At 41.7% G+C, this 19,383-nt stretch overlaps 1 protein-coding gene across 1 annotated transcript; it reads right to left on the bottom strand.

Annotated features, from left to right (window-relative positions):
• Positions 1-731: 731 nt before the first annotated feature.
• FAM98A (family with sequence similarity 98 member A) lies at positions 732-18,463 on the bottom strand. Its single transcript, XM_080408185.1, has 9 exons — positions 17,989-18,463; positions 17,738-17,816; positions 14,723-14,871; positions 12,992-13,126; positions 10,568-10,752; positions 8,229-8,309; positions 6,771-6,887; positions 4,066-4,233; positions 732-2,638 (listed from the first exon to the last, which is right to left on the bottom strand). Exons 2-9 carry the CDS (start codon positions 17,788-17,790, stop codon positions 1,874-1,876), a joined length of 1,653 nt encoding a protein of 550 aa, XP_080264311.1. The 5' UTR covers positions 17,791-17,816; positions 17,989-18,463; the 3' UTR covers positions 732-1,873.
• Positions 18,464-19,383: the final 920 nt, after the last annotated feature.

The following is a 19,383-nucleotide window of genomic DNA, read 5'->3' on the forward strand; positions in this document are numbered from 1 at the left end:
AGTACCTTTTGCAGGGACCTTCGTTTCCAACCTGCGAGTCACTAGCGGCACCTAGTGGCCACCATAAATTAAACAAGAGTCTCAGGTTTATCATCGAATGAAACAAGGAAAACCGTTCTAAACACTGTTACAATGTTTATCAGCTTATTTACATGATCAGCTTGAATTACAGCAACACCAGCATTATACAGATTTTCTCAAGCGCTCGTGTTATTTCTGTTATTCAAGGAACTCCTCCTGCCCCACATCAACCTGGATTCAGCCCCAAGGGCACTCAGGTAGCCAGAGACTGCCATCAGCACAGCCTCTACTACAGCAACCCAAGCACAGTAGCAGGAAACCTACATTTTCCACAAGCCTGGAGAGCACCAGGAGAGCGCCCAGAAACAGGTTACCATGTTCACATGGCACGCAGGAGCACAATCTGGGAGATGAGTGCTCACACAGCCTAAGAACAGCTTTATACAGTGACCCCCGAGAAAGCACTACATGCCACTACACCAATTCACAGGGAAGAACAGAACAAAACCCAAGAGCAACTGAACATCAATTCCACCTGTAAGATCCTGTTCTGACAGCTTCTCAGGGGGCAGAATGCATAGTACAGCTGGGACAACATCTAAAATAGATTAAAATGTAAAATAGATTAAGCAGACAGAAATCCCCACGAATTCCAGCGAATGTAGCAACTTCTTTTTACTACCAAGAAGGAAAAGAAACCAAAGCAAAGGGAACATACAGATACTTTTATTGCTCACCTTTTATACAACAGCACACCTTCAGCCATTTCCTTTCACAGCTTGACAATGTTTATGTACACAAAAAACCCAGCAAGAAGCATTATGTGGCTTTCAGTAAAGAAAAAAAAAAAAACAAAAACCACAAACATTAGAACATCAAACTCAGCCAGGCTTTGTTTTCTGCAGCAATAATAAAAGGGCTTCCTCCATGCAGGAACTAATCTTCCCAGGCCGTAGTGCATTTATTTAAAAAGACAACCCCCAAAACAAATTGCCCTAGATTTGCTGAGCCAGTGGTATTAACTTGCAAATAAAATAAATTTCAGTTTGTCATTTCTTTCAGCTGATTTCAAGTAAAAATTAGATTTGGAGGAGGAGCAACTTGTTTTGGATGGATGCAGGTCAGTTTGAATTGCTACACCTAACTACAGGCCTACACACACTATCGGTTCACAATTTAGCTTAGTTTTAAATGACCTTTGCAGATTTTGGCGGCAATCAGTCTTCAGAGTTGAGCAGGTGTGGAAACTTTGTTTAGCGGGAGATAAGGCTACTGAACATGGCATCCACAGTAGAGCTCATATAATAGACAAAAAACCTGTTTGTCAGAGGGAGTTCACTCTGTGTGCACGCATGTGTATGTAACATCTTCATGACTAAAGCAAGAGGCCAGCAAGCCAAAAAGCAGTACTCAGAACTGGTTTTAGAACAAGTAATTGAACAGCGAATAGAGGGGAAAATGCGGAAGTTCTATTGTGTATTATAACAGACAAATCTGAGCAGGCAGGTCTTCATATTTCTCTAAATCAAAGCAGAAGGCAAACAACAGGTAGTTTCAGAACAAAAGTGTTTTGAGCAGAGGAAACCAATCCAACATCTAAAAAGCATGGCTGTAAGTTGATGTTTAGGGTGCAGTGGGTAGTGATGATGTGTTTAATTCAGACAGGTTGATGGGGATGGGGAGGGCAGGACAGATCTACAGAAAATTGTACCTTGCTCGATCCAGAACATTCCACCCAGAGATTCTACCTGCCACATATAAACCTGTACTAATTCAAGCAGCAATTAAGCCAGGCCTCTGAAACTAGGTTTCTATTACATGAACTCTGCTGAAGCAAAAGTTTTTAGCAGCCTCAGCTCGTAAAGTGTCTTCCTTGTCCAAAGCCAGATTGATTATACTGATAACCCCCATGCTGGAAGTGCTGCTCAAACTGCCCCCCCTGATTAAAGTTCTGTCCACCTCTGCCCCCCCAGCCTCCTCCTTGACCACCACGGCCACCGCGACCGCCACGGCCACCCCTCCCTCCTCCACGCCCACCCCCTCGATCACTGTGGGACCCACCATCTTGATATCTGTTGTCTTGCTGGTAGCCACCGCTGCCGCCACCCCCTTGGTAGCCACTTCCTGAATATGAAGATGACTGGTAGCCACCATAGCCTCCTCCTTGGTAGCCACCACCACCACCACCACCACCATGGTAGCCACCTGTTTGAAAACCTGCATCTCTGTAGTTGCTCTCTCTGTAGCTGCCATCCTGGTAGCCACCACCTCCACCATCCGTCCAACCTCCTTGAAGCTTGTTTCCTCTTCCGCCGCCTCTGCCGCCATGATCATAACCACCACGTCCTCCTCGTCCCCCTCTATCATGGCTTCCTTGTTCATGACCTCCTCGCCCTCCATAGGATGAGTCATAGCCTCCTCTGCCTCCTCGGTCATGACCGCCATGGTCATAACCTCCTCGCCCTCCATATGAAGATTCATAGCCACCTCTTCCTCCTCTGCCGCCACCTTGTTGCGGGCCAGCCTCTGGTCTTTTCTGCCACGGTGGCATCTCAGGAGGTGGTGGTTCAATTTCATTGGGCCTTCCTCCCCTGTCAGGCACTCTGCCCATTAGCACCTGCAAAGGGAAAGGGAGAACCATCACAGGAGTTGCAACACCTCACAGAAGAGTCACATTTACTGATACACACAACAGCAGCTGCTCATGGATTCTTATATCCAGAGGATTTCATCAAGGTAAACTTTTGTCTGTTTGAATGTGACAGACCTTTGTCTCCAACTAATAAAAATGAAACAGGGATTATCTAGTACTCCAAGCACTGTTAACAACACAAGTCAGGAGACCTGGGCTAGTCTCTCCCCTAACTACTGCTCTAAATTGCTGTAGAAGCCATTGGCTTGGTACGCAAAATATAAAGACTTCTTTTTTTCAGTAAGGACATGCAAAAGCTTACATGCCAAGCAGGTATCAGACAACACTGATCAGAACTGAGCAAGACTCTAGAAATCTTTAGCTGTCTAAGGATGCTGTGATATTAAGAATTCAGCAAGACTTAAAACGAAGCAATGCAAATGTCCTGTTCCAAGTTTTAAAAGGATGTAACAGAAGAACTTCAGTGGAAGCAGGTTACTTTGTTACTTTATGTTACTGTCTTGGAAAACATTTAATATTGATAATGGAGATAAGTTAACAGAATATGGATCAGCAGCAGGGCAGGGCAGTATCGCATTCCTAGTAAAACATACATATGGCCTGATGATACAGTCACACCTGTCTTCCCACTTAAATTTCTTACATTCCACACATCAACTACACTAAAACCATGTAAAAATTATTTGGGGTGGAGAGGGTGTGGTCAAATCAGCTCACCACCATTCTATCTTAAATTAATTAGAACTTTCCCTGAAATACAGTTGGTACCCAGAAGGCTTTAGAAAAGCATGCATGTACACCCACAAATTTTGAAGAACCGAGTACACTGCCGTACTTAGCTACTGAGCTTCAAGTTCAGCACATGTACTTTCCTGAGCCTATTATTCCTGTAAAATAATTATTTTTGAAACAAGTTAAATTGCTTAGTCTAAATCATACTCCTACTATGTCATTACTAAAACTACACACTTGACTAATCTGTTTTATTTGTGTACACAGGGGAATCGAACTTGTGAGATACTTGCTTTGTGATACAAAGACCAGAAACACAGTTACTATGTAGGTGTTATTTTAGACAAGGTGACAGAATCAGGTAGCAGTGTAACAATATCAGTAATTCTGGTAAGACAGAGCAGCCCTACTCCCACTGAAAGCACTCGAAGATATTCAGCAATTTTATACTGCTCCTAAGAAGGGGCACTCTGAACCTAAACAGGTGAAACTGCAGTTCCCATGATGCGCTGATGCATAACTTGGAATACATAAACACCAAGTTTCTTATCCTTTATTTCCAAATTCCACTTACAATCCTAAAAAAAGTAGGATTTATTACAACATTCAAAATTTCTTAACTATTTGTAACAGAAGCTGCCATTTGTCACCAAAGGTACCTTATTGATGGCACATGCAGTCTTCTCTCTGATGGACCCACTGCTTGTTCTCATAATCTTGGACAGATCCTGCCGAGCTGCCAAGAGATTTGCAACGGAAACAGTGCACTTAGTAGATAAAAGGGCACGTTTTGGCTGGTAGACTTTAGCCAGTTTTTCTGTTTGACTCTGTTGGAAAGAAGGAAAACAAAACCTAGTCAGCTAAAGTAATAGGAGAACAATTGGACACCTCACAAAAGTAATCAAATCAACACTGAAGAACAAGACACTATGGCAAATCGAACAAAAATTAATATAAAACCAGTGAGTTCTCACTTTGTAACTAAGAATCACTCCAACAATGCTAGCATTTATCAAAGTAATTTCTTAAGTAATATAGGAAACATCATGCTGACCAAACTGCCAAGTCACTGATCTTCTGACAATTTTAAGATTAACACGCAGACTGTATTACTATCAGGCAGTCAATCACAGAATAGAAGTGTGTCATATAGTTATGCAAATAACTGCTAATGTCTAAAAGCTACTGAAAGTGAAACACGACAACGTCCAGCCTCAAGACCTCCTTCTGCACCTGCACCCTGACCCACACCCACGCCAGTCAGGCTAGCATCACCCTATCTCTAACACTGCATCAATAGGAAAAGGCTGTTAGCTCTTCCACACTCTTTGTTCCAGTCAGCTTCTTCACAAAGGCAAGCCATCAAGAGGTACTGGCAGAACTAAAGCTCTCAAGTGCTCGTTCTAATTCAGTCAGTCCCATATATATAGTATCCAAGCTAGAAATGAGATCCTACACATCAGCTTTGCCTTGTAGGCACTCTCTCCCTCTATTTGCCTTTTGGCATTAAACTATACCAGCTTTTTTGAACACCTCAAAAGTATGACAGCAGTTTCCTACTGACTGACACAACAGAAATCTGTGCTACCAGCCATGAGTTAATACATGAGTTACATCCCTCTTCTGTTATTAACAGAGTGTGATGCAGTTAGGACAAACCAGATTGCAATCTGCGCTCAGACAAAACAGCTGCTTTTTGTCTGGACCCCAGATGACAGCATGGAGACAGGCAAACCAGGTTTTCCAACAAATCTCTTGACAGGGCAAGAGCTTAGGAGCAAATTTTAAATCCTAAAATCCTATTCTCCATCTAAAGGCAGAAAACTGGATCTGGGAGGAATTGCAAGTATGTATTTCCAAGTGACTCAGCGTTAAGTTTTTAGAATCAAAAGCTTCTACTTTCATATTACAAGTTGAGCAGAGTTTATTCAAAATGAAGTAAAACACGCACATCATTTACCTGATGCTGGCTAAAGACAGGAGAAGCAACAGTATTCACTAGAGCAGTAGTATGTTCTTAACTGGCAAGTTTGACTGAACTCTGAACACAGCATTTTGGTGACATGATATTATGCTTTTAGGTGGAACATGAAATGTTGGAACTTAAAAAAAACCTTAATAATACACTACAAAGCTTTTACTGGTGTTCCTACTATTTGGAGAAGTTGTTAGTTATACTACCATATTCTGATTTTTTTACATTTTAAAATAAATTTTTAAAATCACCATCATGTATTAAAGCACTGACTGTTAAACTGTATTGCCTGTCTGGAATACTACAGCCACATTCTCCAATTTCATATTGGTACGGTCCTAAAAATTTAGATTTGCATTTCAATAGATATAAATGCATATAGACAATTTGTGGGGTTTACGGAAGGATTTTATGTAGCTAGTCAAGTTCAAAAGTGTCTGGGAATTCTCTTAGGGAAAAAAAAAAAACCCAACAACAAACTAACCAGAATTTGGATGCCAAAGCATTAACACAGTTAGTAAGTCCCTGGTTTTTAACCTAAGGTCACAGTTTATCATTATAATATAGTTGCTTTTTGAATAGATTATTTATCAACAAAAAACCACTTGATGATTCATGTGTCAGTTTATCACTAATAACTCAGCCTCAAACACTGCCAGCAGCATAATTAACAGCATGTTAGCAATCTGGTTTACTCCCAGAAAATAAATCATATGTACTATTTTTAAGTCTCATCCTTCTTCACTATGAAATACAGGAAATAGGGAAACCATGTAATTCTCTTTAAAAGCAGAATATGTATCACATACTCAGAGAACAGATGTCATGTCACAGCCACTTGCATGGTTCAAAGACAAAAGCACATAAGATATTACCCTGTCTATGAGGTAAGAACAAGTAGTGCCTTAGCAGCTTTTCTCATGTGCATCTGTGGAGTTGTGCTTGCAGACACACTTTGAGTTAAGGAAATCTGATCACTGTCGACAGCACAAAGTAAGTTAAGGGATGGTCAACAGGAAAATGCTTTTCCACCATCATACAGACACACCACTTAATAACTGATGTCATGGTATTCAACATAAATGGTTGTATCAGTAATCTCCTCTTACCAGTTTATTCTAGTGGCCTATTTAACTGTACATTTTGACTTTGGTGTATAGTTACACATGGTCTACCTTCTCATTTTATATAGTTTCAAAATCCAACCAATAGGTTCTAAGTAAATTTTTTTGTCATCTTACATTGTCGTAAACTTTTTCAGAAACGCAAACCAAACAACTCCTAGAGTTATTTCTTTCTCATGAAGGATGAAACAATGAAGCAGTTTTCCAGAATTACTTATTATAAAGCATAACCATCAACCAGGACTTCACAGCAAGTTGTTTGTACCTTAGCTCTATCTGACCAGCCGAAGGACTGCACAGTAACATCCAAACGTTTGACTAACAGTTTTCTTCGGACTTCATATTCGTTGACTATGGCTTGATTAATTGCTTCAATTTTTTCCTGAAACAAAAATTTGCAAACATAACCTATAGATCATAAATAAAATGTTTCTGCTTAAGAAAAACTATGTGGATGGAAGACAGCAAGACACACAGAGATACTAAGCAGAGCTTAAGCCTGCAATTGTCAAATGGGTTCACATCAAGCTATGCCTGTTGACAGTATTTTCCTGAAGGCTTCAAAGGCTCTGTTATCCTCATGTTCAGCCTTCTGCCATTTCTAAGAGCCCGGTTGTCTGTTTTTCAGCAGGGACATAAAAACTGCACAGACTGCTGAGGCATTTCTCAACACCCACCAGGACAGAGAAGCAAAAGTACAAAAATACTACATGCAACAAGCTGAAAGAAATGTAAGGACATAAGTAAGTCCTAGGGACCAGGGTGCCCTTGACTGCTTAAAAAGCAGTAAGCTTAGGGACAAAGATAGAGCAAAGACAGAGGACTAAAAGTAAGTAAAGTACTGTAAGAGGATCTTGATTACAAGCACAATCTGCATATAGACAAGAAAACGAAGTGCCCTGCAGGGAAAAGCCATCACTAGAAACACACCTGGTAGCAGACAGTGGTTAGGCAAGCAACAGTTGAGATACGCACCGTTAAGGAAATAATTTATGTATTGACTGAAGCATGGCTGGAGGTGGGTGGCGGGGCCCACTTTCAGCCTTAACAATACCAACACTGAAGGAAGCAGACTGTTGGGAGTAAATGAGCTTCAACCTTAAGCAAGCAACACAAGACAGACTCACATTCTTGCAGCAGTAGCCATAGCTTTGTGCCAGTGCAGGCACCATCCTTCTAAAAGAGCAGGTGACAAAAGCCAGCTCAAGATGACTGTGGCTCTGCAGCTGGGGTGTGCAGCCTCTCCCAGCTTCCACCTGCACACTCACTGCTTCTTGGAGAACAGGCTGCGAAGGAAGCCAACTACTCCAATAGGACAGAAAGAGAGGAGGAAATGATGGGAAGACCCACAGGTTAGCTGGAAAGAAGCCACAGGAGGGGATGTGACACCATCTCAACCAGGCTAGGTCACACAGACAGCGCTGGCAAGGGGCAGGAGAAGGCTTAAGCTACTGCACAAGCATGCAAGCCAGCACCACCACTCTAAATATCCTTTATTTTGGAAAACTTTTGCCTGCATCTGGACATACAGTTTCACGAGCCTAAGATCTTATCAGTTGCTGAACACTTATTGTACCAACACATATGTAAAATACTGCAAGAAATTGTCTCTACGTCTTCAGAAAGAGAGGAGAAAAATGTTTTGCAGCATTACACATAGAATCAAGATCAGTATTTTATATACCTGAAAGGGAAACAGACTCCAATATCTGCCACTACTTACCCAGTGAGCAGGTCCCAGTTGTTTCTTCAGTAAAGGTTTTCCAACGTGATTAGGTGGAACTTTTGCTAGGGTTTCCTTCAGCTGTTAGGAGACATACGATAACATAAGCATTAGCCAAAAAAAATTAATTTTTCATTATTTAAATTACAACAGAGGACACTCAGACAGTCATAGGCATGACAGAGCAACCTCCCATATCAAGTTGTTTTCTCTGGGACAGAGAACCAAGCACACTTCTTTTGGAAAGCAACTATTTTTATATTTGCAGTAGTCTTAGCTATAATTATTTAAAAGTTAAGAGAAAGGACTATAGATTGATCTACAGTTAAAACAGAAATATTCTATGAGATACATACAGCTCCCCTTGAAGACAGACTGATTATTCTACACATCATCTCCTTAATTCAGAAAAAAACACACCATGCTTGTATCAAAAAGGTTGTATTAAGACTATGTGAAATATAATGCAACCTAAAGAAGGACCCATCTCTGCACAATCAAAAGGAGAAAATCTTCAATATGAAAATTTAAATTTAACTTGCATTTTAAAAGTTTGGGCACAACTTAGGTTATCTTTCTCATTTAAAAATTTCTGAGGACTTCAGGGGTAAGAAACAGAGCAGCAACAACAAAAACTTGGATCAAAGTAGACTGGAGTTATGAAACTTCACTTTTCCACTGCTGCAAACCACATTTTCCAATTTCCTTGGCTGTTTATTCCAGCAATTGATTTAACATGTTCGGTGACCTGGTTTTCCAAAGGTGCTGAGCCCAGTTTAACTCTAAGATTTTTAAAACCAAATGCTTTCAGAATAGCAGAGGTAACAGTTCATTCAAGTATCAGCAGTTTCTTTTTTTAACGTGGTGGATCATTAAGAGAGTCAGTTATACAAAGATCCTACTCCGAACTATAATATGTATATGTGAAGAAAAAGGTAGCTTGATTTTCACATGCTACATCAGAATATGTAGAATATTGCCATTCTAAGACTCACTTTTTAAAACTAAGAAAACTTCAGGGTGATCTCTTGTTATAAGTATCATCTTACAGTCAAGGGTAAAACTTTCACATTTTGCTCAACTTTGTGATGTATTTTCATTTACAAAGTGAAATAAGCTTTCCAGTTATTAGTCAGCTTTACTTTTTTCTTCTCAAACTCTACCAACACCCAAAGTGTCCAGACTGTAAACACCGCAGCTATGATTTAAAGAAAACTCTGCAATTGGAAATTCCCTATTTTATTAATCTATAAGGACTGTTCTTTTTTCTTTTTTTTTTTTCCAATATAACCACCTATGGATATAAATTATTGAGTTAACATTCAATTAACCTTGCAAGGCAATGTAAAAAAAGTCAATTAGTAAAACATAACAGAATTCCCAGATTAAAAAGATTTTCATCTACTTTGTATTCTGAATTTTTATAGTCTTTTTCACCAGCAAAGCTTGATAGCATTGTTCATTGTTACGAATATTTTCTACCTTTTATAGAAAACAGAAGCACAGATTTCTTACGTATCTCTTTAATGCCCATGACAATGACAAAACTAGAAAACAAACTGCTTCCATTCTACACCTTAGACTTGTGCTGGAAAAACCCGTTCTCTTCCCCTTACATGGGTCAATCCAAACTGATTTTGTGCAAACAAATGAAGCACTGCTTTCAGTTGCTTAGATTTAAGTGCAATGCAACTAAAAGGTTAGTCAGCTTCTCTGAAAGTCTTCTGGGGAGCTTTGTAATTGTATCTGTTCTTTAAAATTCACAAAAGTTCACTTCTGCTCTCCCCTATCCTGCAAGTTAAGTTATTTAATGTAAGTTAAAAACTCTGTCCCCAACCTTTGGCCTGTGCACTGGACAGTCTCTTCAACTTAATTTCCCCACTTTATAAGCCTTAAGGAAAAGGTGTAAACTTTACTTTAGTTACAACACCTTTTAACCTAATCATTTTCAAAACAGTAGGTTTCCTGTAAAAATTTGTTTAGGTGTATTTCTTTGAATGCATTTTTCCTTAGTGTTCTTCCTCCTGAGGCCTAAACTCAGCATTTTCCATGTCTTCTGCAACAGGTGTTGACATTATAACCTAGAGCAGAGTAAGAAATACCTCACCCCAGAAGGCAATGATAGCAGTAGTCCCTGACCTCATGCCTTGGCGTGGAAAAAGCCTTTAAATTAATTTTCAAAATCCTGACTCTTGGCATACTCGATAAACCACTTTAACTTCCTTTCACAATTCAAACGCTGGAGCTTCACAAGAGGCAAATCTCTCCCTGGTAGCAGAACTATTTTCCATCAAAAAAGTAACATCATAAATATTCTAGTTTGTTCCTTTGGATCTTACTTTTTTTTCAATTCCACTGAAGAACTGGAACATCGTTATGTTGGCGGGAGGCTTGGACATCCCTAAAGCAATACATATGCCTTTTAGTTCCTGAAAGACTTCACTGCCACCTCCTTCCTGTGCTTTTTTAGGAGGGGCATTCACACACAGCATTCTGGCAGCTTCCAGTTCTGAGATGAGGTATGCTGGGGTAAGAAAAATTAGATTTCAGCATCAGATATAGCCGAGTTAAGTTATTTTAGAACCAGTGAGAACTCAAGTGCTTACAACCAACAAATGTGCAAATGGACTGTTTTAGAAAGAGTGAGGGCTATAATTTTGTTATCTACAGAACACTGATCACTGAGTCCAATGCTAAAACCACAACAAACGGGAAAAGTTTAGTACAACCAATTAAAGCCTGGAAAAAATCTCTACGATTCCAACAGGTATTAATCACAAGAGTTCAACAGAGCACAGATCTCTTCCTTCAGGCTTTGCCCAGCAAGGACAGGAGACTAGGAACATAGAAATAAGCAGGATGAAGGGCTGGGATATGTGCTTTAAGCTAGACAAGCAAGCACTCCTTGAGGCTCTAGGAAACAAAGCAATGAAATGAGTAGAGAGAAATGAAATGTTGGATGAATCTCCTCTACTTCCGCAGGCAAGATGCAGAGTGAAAAAATAACTCCACTTTTAAAAGTACTATCAGGAATTCAGGTTTACAATAATTCCAGAAAGGAAGGCAGTAACTGACAAAATAGAAGCTAGAATGCCTGTAGTGCTCTTCAGTATCGGAACTGCAAGAGCCTACCATCACATTACAACTCCCTGATCAAACAAAAAAAAAAAATTAAAATCACTATTTCTGAACATGGTATACACCCAAAATTTCAGCATTAGGTGTCAGTTACAGTGATATAAATTTAGCACACAGCCTTTGCTTGTGATTGTCCCAACTTTTGAATTGAAAAAAATGCATGGGTTTAACAATACTTTTATTATTAATCATGCTGGATGATCATAGCGATAATTATTTCTAAAAATTAGGATCGAAAAGTAGATACTGCATTGATAGACAGACCTACTGAGCAGGGATGTAAACCCATGGCTATACAAAAGCAGCTTACTACCTATAAAATTGTGACAGATCAAAAGATTAAAAAAAGAACAAAGGATTTTCATGATCTCTAGAATTACTTCTAGATTTCTAGAATGTCTTCTGCTAAAGACATGTAACACCTTATAAATTATAAAATTCTTCAAATATGTAAAAGCAGGAAAGAATCCTTTGCAAGTTCTTTCAACTGTACAGATTTTTCTTATATTCAACTTTTAATTATTTACACCCTGTTAGGACCTCCTGAAAAACAAATCGGCAGCAGCATTTTGTTTCAAGAATTCAAGCTACCTTCAACTTCCTCTGACAAATACTTAAAAGTCTATCACTGTGAGACATAAATGTTCTCCAGATAATGGTTCTTTTTGGCAGACCTTTTCTGAACCAACCTGAAAACTCTTGTACTTATTTTTGCAGATGCCAGTACTTAATATTGTATTCTAGTGATGCTGCACACCAAGACAATCCTAACTACTTACACCCCAGTAATACTGCTACATCTTCCAATTGACATAAACTGTGCTGTACTTCATTAAAATGTAAAATAGCCTGGCATTCCATTAAAGAGGGTTGTTCTGTTTCTCCTGAAAAAAAAGTCTGGTTTTATGGCTCACATACTACAGGATACCTAACAATCACATACTTTCACCAAATTTAAGTACTATTTCTTCTCCTTTAACATTTCCTAAGCAGGGATAAAACCAATTTAGGTACTGAGATCTGCTGGGTGAAATAGTAAAGGAAAGACATCACTGTTGCTACTGCTAATTTCAATCAGCAGAAAGCAACAGTGAAGCTATTTACTAAACGAGATGATCAAAACAACTGGAGTTGGGATAAAACAATTTTGCTTTTTCACAACAATTCTAATTGTCAAAGCGTAGGAAAATGCACGTCTATTTGCACCTTGCAAGTAATCACAGTGGGGGCTCCAAAACGATGACGCATCTGATGTTAGTGGTCAGTTTTACAACCTCTCTAAACAAAGTTCAGTTGCTAAATCCTGGCAGAAGTCTTCAAATCATTCCCCCTTCAGAGTACCTTTTGGGAAGCAACAGGACAGGCTTTTTGCTTGTGAGTATGAAAAAGGTTAATACTCAGAATATTTTCCATCATATACCGGCTACAGAGTGACTGGTAAGTTTATGAGACCCAAAAGTGCAATATTCTGACACTGTAAATTACAGGAAAAAATAATTCATAATTTCAGGTAACTGGTTTTATATGTTGTGGTAAACAAAACAGTATCTCATTAAGCGTAAGAAACAATACTATGATTCTTGCACAAAACCAAGGTTTGCTTGCAAGCACCCTTTTTAACTTACTAAGCAGCAAGAGACAGTTCTTTTGATTATGAAGACGTTTTGTCACATCTCCTGATGTTAATGATGCATATGGACAGTTCATTTCAGCCAGCAACCCACTCATTTCAAGTTGAAATTCTTCTGCTTCATTTGGACCTTAGAAGGAAAAGAATAATAATTTGTTTACAACTAATATATATATATGTGGCTAAAATTAGAAGTAATTAGCTATTTACAAAAAAGAAAAAAAGCACGATGCTTTGCTCCAGTTGTTATTTAACATTAAAGCCCTGCTTCTAACGGAAGACAAATGTGTTCTTTGAGTTTCTTAAAGACATAGCACAACCTATTTGGAGCCATAATATTCCTCATTATTGTAAAATTACATTTCACTGACAGCTTTTCCCAACTTCAACAGCCAGCCACTGGTAATTTCTTCAATGAAAACTGACATTAAAACCATCACCAATTTTACAGCGGTATTTTAAGTATCAACTAACTCTTCCTACTACAAATGTATTGGATAGTTCTGATAAAGTCATGAATAATATGGTTTATGAGCTCTCATGTTTTTACTACTTCTCCCTGTAAGCTCGCATTCAACAACTGATCTTATATCATACCAATATCTTTTACAAATAATTGAGTCACATAAACCAAAGCCTAAACTGATATTTGTGTCAGAAATTAGTGAAACTAATCTGAATTTAAACCAAGTTATGCAAAAAACAGTGATTAATGAGAGGTAACAGTTTTCTTCTTTTGAAAAGGGACTTCAATCCAAAACACGTATTATTTATAAACTCAAGTCACATAAAATGAAGGCAGGACTTGATGGTACTACAAATAAAATGTTTTTATCACTGTGTTTTGAGAATTTGAAATAGTTGTTACAACACTTCTGGACTGTATTTTTACACAAAATGTGTAGTAGGAACCTTATACTACCAGAATAGTTGAGATGCTGTATTGTTACAGAGAAATTGAGCCCAATGCACTCAAAGAAGAAAGGATGAACGTGTCAAAACCAGAAAGAAACAGGAAAAGAACACATGTTGAGGTGAAAGACACTGATCTTTGACCATGGAGTAGATTGAAAATTAAGCTCATTAAGGCATTATGAGTTAATACAGTAGACATTCAGAAGTACACGTTATCATACCAATTTAACAATTTAATCTGTAGAATGTCATGACTACTGACCAAAAATAACATTTTTGGAAAACTAAGGTTTGCTTTCACCACCAAACCAATAAACAAATATTTTCAGGCTCCTTATCACAGTGTGTTTCATACGGAGGGAAAAATACATAGTAAGCACAAAGTTAAGGTAACCAACAATAAAAAGAAAATATGGTACTGGAGTCAAGAGAATGTTCCCTTCAACAGCATGTACTACTTACATCAAAATTACAAACAGAAGTGTTGAAATAGAAGTATTCTCATGATCTAATTAAAAACCCCACCATTAATGTTTCTTTAAACCCATCCAAGAACTTTAAAAAAAACTCTATGGTTGAACAATTAAAAGAGAAAAGCTAATTTCAGAAGAAAGACTGTTTATCCTCACTATCATCTGAACCTATACTGGCTGTTCATTAGGCAAGTTTGAGGTGGAAAATATCCAAAACCTGACAGCATGCAGACAGTACTCCCTGGTACAAAAGATTTAGCAATTGTCAGCCCAAATCTTTACAGCATGCAAAGAACACACATTAAGTGTACAACTGTGCTAGAGTTATGGCTACTTACTGTTAGTTGCCTGCACATTTTCCTCTAGTTTACAGAACAGCCGTAACTCAGATACCAACCAAGCACAGAGTTTGGTGAATTCAGGGGAACTGGCTCCACGAGAGACTGCCTGAGCCAACGCGCCATCATCTAACAATGGACCTTTGTAACTGAAAAAACAAAAGCACAGTTTATTAACATTTGCTATGACTGATGTCCTGTAGTACATGTATTTTATGCTGTATACATATTGAGAGATACACCCTCATCATATCTGCAACACTGAACATCAAAACAGGTAAGATTCCTGTACTGAACTCTTAAAAAAAAAAAAAGCATACTGAAAACATCTGAGTAAACTCAGCATTTCCATGCACATTAGCATACTGCCAAAGAGATTGTCACAAAATATCATCATCAAAGGTTTAAGGCTGGAAAATGTTATCACATACAGGGGCAACTTCTCTGCCTCTAGCTCTTGAAGATGTTAGTTACAATATATCTATCTAGGCCAACTGCAGTTTCAAAAGTATCATTCTTGAGCACCACTTTACAGTATGTTGAATAATCACTGCTGAGCTCCCAACTTTTCAGTCATTTCCTATCATGTATTAAAGAATTGCCATGCAAAACAAAGTCTTCCATACAAATGTTACAAAAGTGACCTGCAAAACTCTTTTGAAAAATTACCTTCTTAAATGGGCACAAGAAAAATAAATAGAATTAGTTCTTTGCATAAACAAAATAAGCCAAAAATCAGGCCTAGTGTAAGAAAGCATAAGTCTACAGATCAGGTCTTAAAAGACATAGTTTTCAGGACACCTATGTACTGATACTCTGTCAGGGGAAGGAGGAAGAGTAGGGAGAAGACTGCCTTATTAACCAGTTGGAAGCACAAAGTCAGAGCTTACCAGTGTATATAACAAAAAAAGCACAGTATTACTGCGACACACTGCACCCAAAACAGAAAGACAACCAAAAGTGAGGATAATGAACTGAAATCCCTCTTTCAAATGTCCAAGTAAAGTCAACCACTATGTCACAGCAACCCAGTGAGTCCAGTCAACACTTGGCAAAACTCAGAATTAAAAAAAAAAAATCTCAAAGAGCAAATTAAAATATTATTCTGCACACTTTGTTCTTGTGCTTAACATCATATACACAGGATTTAGTTTGCACTGTAACAGGCTGTTACTTCATCCAACCAAAAAAGAAGCCATGCTTAAAAATAACTTTTACCTCACAGAGCAGCTCGATTAACAACACAGAGTTAATCTACTAGCAGCTGTAATTCGCAGGTGAAAAGCTGTAATTTGATGTATTACCACCCTACTACATTTCCACGGTAGGCTAGAAAACTCCAATACGCCAACTAGAGCAAGTTTAAGTCCCATCTCACAGATGTTTCAGACCTACACGTATATAAAAACATCTGGGACTCAGAATAGAAACATCCAGTTATACATCAAAGTAGAAGGGAAGTGATGACAAGCCTTTTCCATTGGCAGGATCTGGATTTAAGTCACTGGTCACATCAGAGGCCCCTTTTCTAGAATTTTTCTTTGACAGACAGGACATCTTCACTGTATCACCTCTGATAATTATGACTTCAGCTACACATCTATTTGGCCAGTAATCCAACTTGCAGATTCCTGACTGCGAGCAGCTTTTTCCTTCCCTTCCTGCCAATGGCACATATTCTAGAGCTACACTCCTCTTTTGGTAACATTATGCTGTCCGGTTTGTTTGCTTTTTCAATAGTTCAACAAACTGACTTACAAGGCAAGAAGCCACCATCTGAGCACCTTGGGCACAGATCCAAAAAGAAACAACTCTTTGTTGTGCAATGCTATTAAAAAATGAAATAGAGTAATATATTAGAAATATTTTTTCTAACCAGAACATGAAGACAAGTTGAACTGTGAAGGATCATGGACCTACTGCCAAAACTTAAAACCTCAAACACCACAGTCTTCCCAGACAAAAAGAAACAGAAATCATTTAGTGACATGCAGTAGTTTTCCCAGTTGTTACCAATACTGCTGAAGCTCCATGTCTTTCCCCTTCCAAATTTTCTTCTCAACCACTGCTGCCAATCTTGGTTGATATGATCTTTTTAATCTGCTTTCATTGTTCGCTTTATTTATGTCAGAAATCAACACCATCACTTTCTGTCTATAATTACACACAGAAGGAGCACAAATCACAACTCCTTCAAGTCACTAATCTCCTTTTAAACATACGGCAGAAAAAAGAAGCCAATCCCAGTATGTGCATTGTGGCAGAGACCTTTTCACATTTCAGCCAGAGAAATACCTGCCAAAACAGAAGCCTATCTGTCAGGCTTTGAAAATATCACCACCAGCTTAGCCTGGAAATACAATCTTTGTTGGAGCGTAATGACCCCAGCCACAAAGTGATTTACGGGAATGCGGCCAATGTGAGTAAATACAGCTGTTTGCAGAGAACCAGCAGCAGTAAAACTGTGCCTGCCGCCTGACTGAGCTCTCCAGTTTACAGGCACGCAGGCTGGCAGCAGGGCACCTTCTCCTTGTTCTCCCTTATGTTTCCTATGCTACATAAAATAAAATAAAAAAAAAAAAAAGAAAGGCAAAAGTACTCCATTATTTACAATGTTTTTGCTATTATTTGGTGCTAAATACAAGGCCTACAAGCTTTCTTGTCCTCTGGCTCCTCTGAGGAGGTTCCCTCTCCTCTCCCCACGCTGGCCCAGGCTGGCCCCGCCGCCGGACGGCGCGGCAGGCCCGGGGCAGCCGGCAGGCCCCGAGGAAGGGCTGGCAGAGGCCGCGCAGCTACAGCACGGCCCGGCCGGCCCGGCGCTCTCCTCAGCCCCGGCCGGCGCCACCCCAGCCCCGCTACGGCGGCGGCCCCTGAGCTCCGACGAGCAGGGACCGCCCCAGGTGCCGCCCGGGCCGCAGCCCGCCCGGCCCCGCCTGCGCGAGGCGGGCAGCGGCGCCCCCCCCCGGGCCGATCCCCCGCTCCCGGCCCGCGCCCAGCGCCGGCCCCGACACCTACCCCAGGTCCTCCAGCGACTCCAGCACGTCGCTTTCCAGCAGCTCGAACTCCATCCTGCGGCGGGGCACGGGGGGCGAACCTGCGCGACAGCGGGACTCAGCTCCCCCAGTACCTGCAGCCCCGCCACCTGCCGCCCCCCAGCCCATCCCGGCCCCGCGGCGGGCTGAGCCGTCACATCGCGCCGTGCCCCGGAGCCCCTGGCACGCCCCAGCCCGCCTCCCGCCGCCCCCCCGCCCGGCGGCCCCACGTACGCTGCTCGCACGCTGCTGCGCCGCCGACTGCCGGGTTGGCATGTCAGGGTGGGGAGGGAGCGGGGAGCGCAGGGCCCCGGCCTGACCCTTCACCCGGCTTCTCTCGGGCCGCCCACCGCTATGCCTGATCGGCGCCGCCGCCTTCCGCGCCGGTCTCCGCCTGCCCGCCGAGCCAGGCAGCGTCGATAACCGGAGGCGCGGGTGCCAGGGACGGGCGCCAGGCTGCTTCTGTGGGCCAGGAGCCCGGGGCGGGCCAAGGCTCCCCTCCTCTCTGTTCAGGCGCCGCCGCGGACAGGCCCCGGGGAAGGACCCTACCCCCCTCCCCGCCGCAGACCCCACGCTGGAATGTGCTGTGGCGAGCGGCGTCGCGGCAACAGGCGGAGGGGGACGGGGCGGCGGAGGGGCCAAACCGCCTCAGTGAGCGAGCGCCGCCCCGCCCGGGAGGACCCCGCCGGGACCACGAATCCCGGCATGCCACGCGCCGCGGGCCCCTGGCGGCCGCCGTAGGGCCGCCCGCGGGGGCCAGCGGCGGGTGTCGCGGTTGCGCGGCGAAATAAAATCAATAAATGGAGATTGCGGCTTCCGCGGGCCTCGTTTCCCCCGGGTGGGTTTGCGCGAACCGGAGGGTGATGGCCTGGCCTGCCCTGCCGCGGCGGCCTGTGCACCGTGCCCCGGAGCTTGCCCGGCTTCGTGCTGACGGTGAAACTCCTTGCGGCAGTGCTCTGGCTGCTTTTTGTAAAATTATTGTAGCCTCTGGGGGCAGGGAAGGGGTGTGACACCGTTCAGTTCCCTCAGTTGCCATCGTCTTTACAGGGAAAGTGTGACTAACCTTCAGCTCTGCGCAACGGCCCTGCCACCGGGCTCGTTGGACTGGCCTGGAACAGGTCGCTGAGGTGGAGGACACACACCCTGATGGTTTAAACTTCGCTCCTACAGGAAACCAAAGACGCCAGCCTTATTTTGTTATAGCCTGTACCCCACTGCAGGTGTTGTCCGTTTGCTCTGTGGTTGTCAAAAATCCCCATGACTGAGGCATCCTGAAATCTGCACTTGCGGAACAGCATGAAACACACTTGAGCATTACAAGGTGCAGAGCGTGCATGTTAAAGTGCTGCTCATCACTGCTGCATCAAAATCAAATTTTTAGTAATTCATCTGAGGATGCTGCAGCTTTTCCCGAGTGCCCAGGCGCAGCAGAATCCAGCCACTGTGTTACAGACACCCTGCTGGCTGCCAGAAATACCACTGCACTCACCGGGTATCTAGGAACAGCAGCTCCAGCTCAGATCACGCACTGGTTCGCTGAACAGCCTGTTGGCAGTATTAACTAAAACCAGATACCATGGGAAGATCAAGAGCAGGATAAACACGTATGACACTTCCCCTCCTACCCTA

This window comes from Falco punctatus (genome assembly GCF_963210335.1).
Source record: "Falco punctatus genome assembly, chromosome: 12".
Classification (NCBI taxonomy): Eukaryota; Metazoa; Chordata; class Aves; order Falconiformes; family Falconidae; genus Falco; species Falco punctatus.

Bases quoted from the DNA above. Each gene is read 5' to 3' on its own strand.
- FAM98A (XM_080408185.1), bottom strand. From the start codon at position 17,790: ATGGAGTTCGAGCTGCTGGAAAGCGACGTGCTGGAGTCGCTGGAGGAC. The intron at 14,872-17,737 runs GTAGGTGTCGGG...TTGTTTTTTCAG, and splicing joins GAGTCGCTGGAGGACCTGGG to TTACAAAGGTCCATTGTTAG. The intron at 4,234-6,770 runs GTACAAACAACT...TCTTTCCAACAG, and splicing joins GCTGGTCAGATAGAGCTAAG to AGTCAAACAGAAAAACTGGC.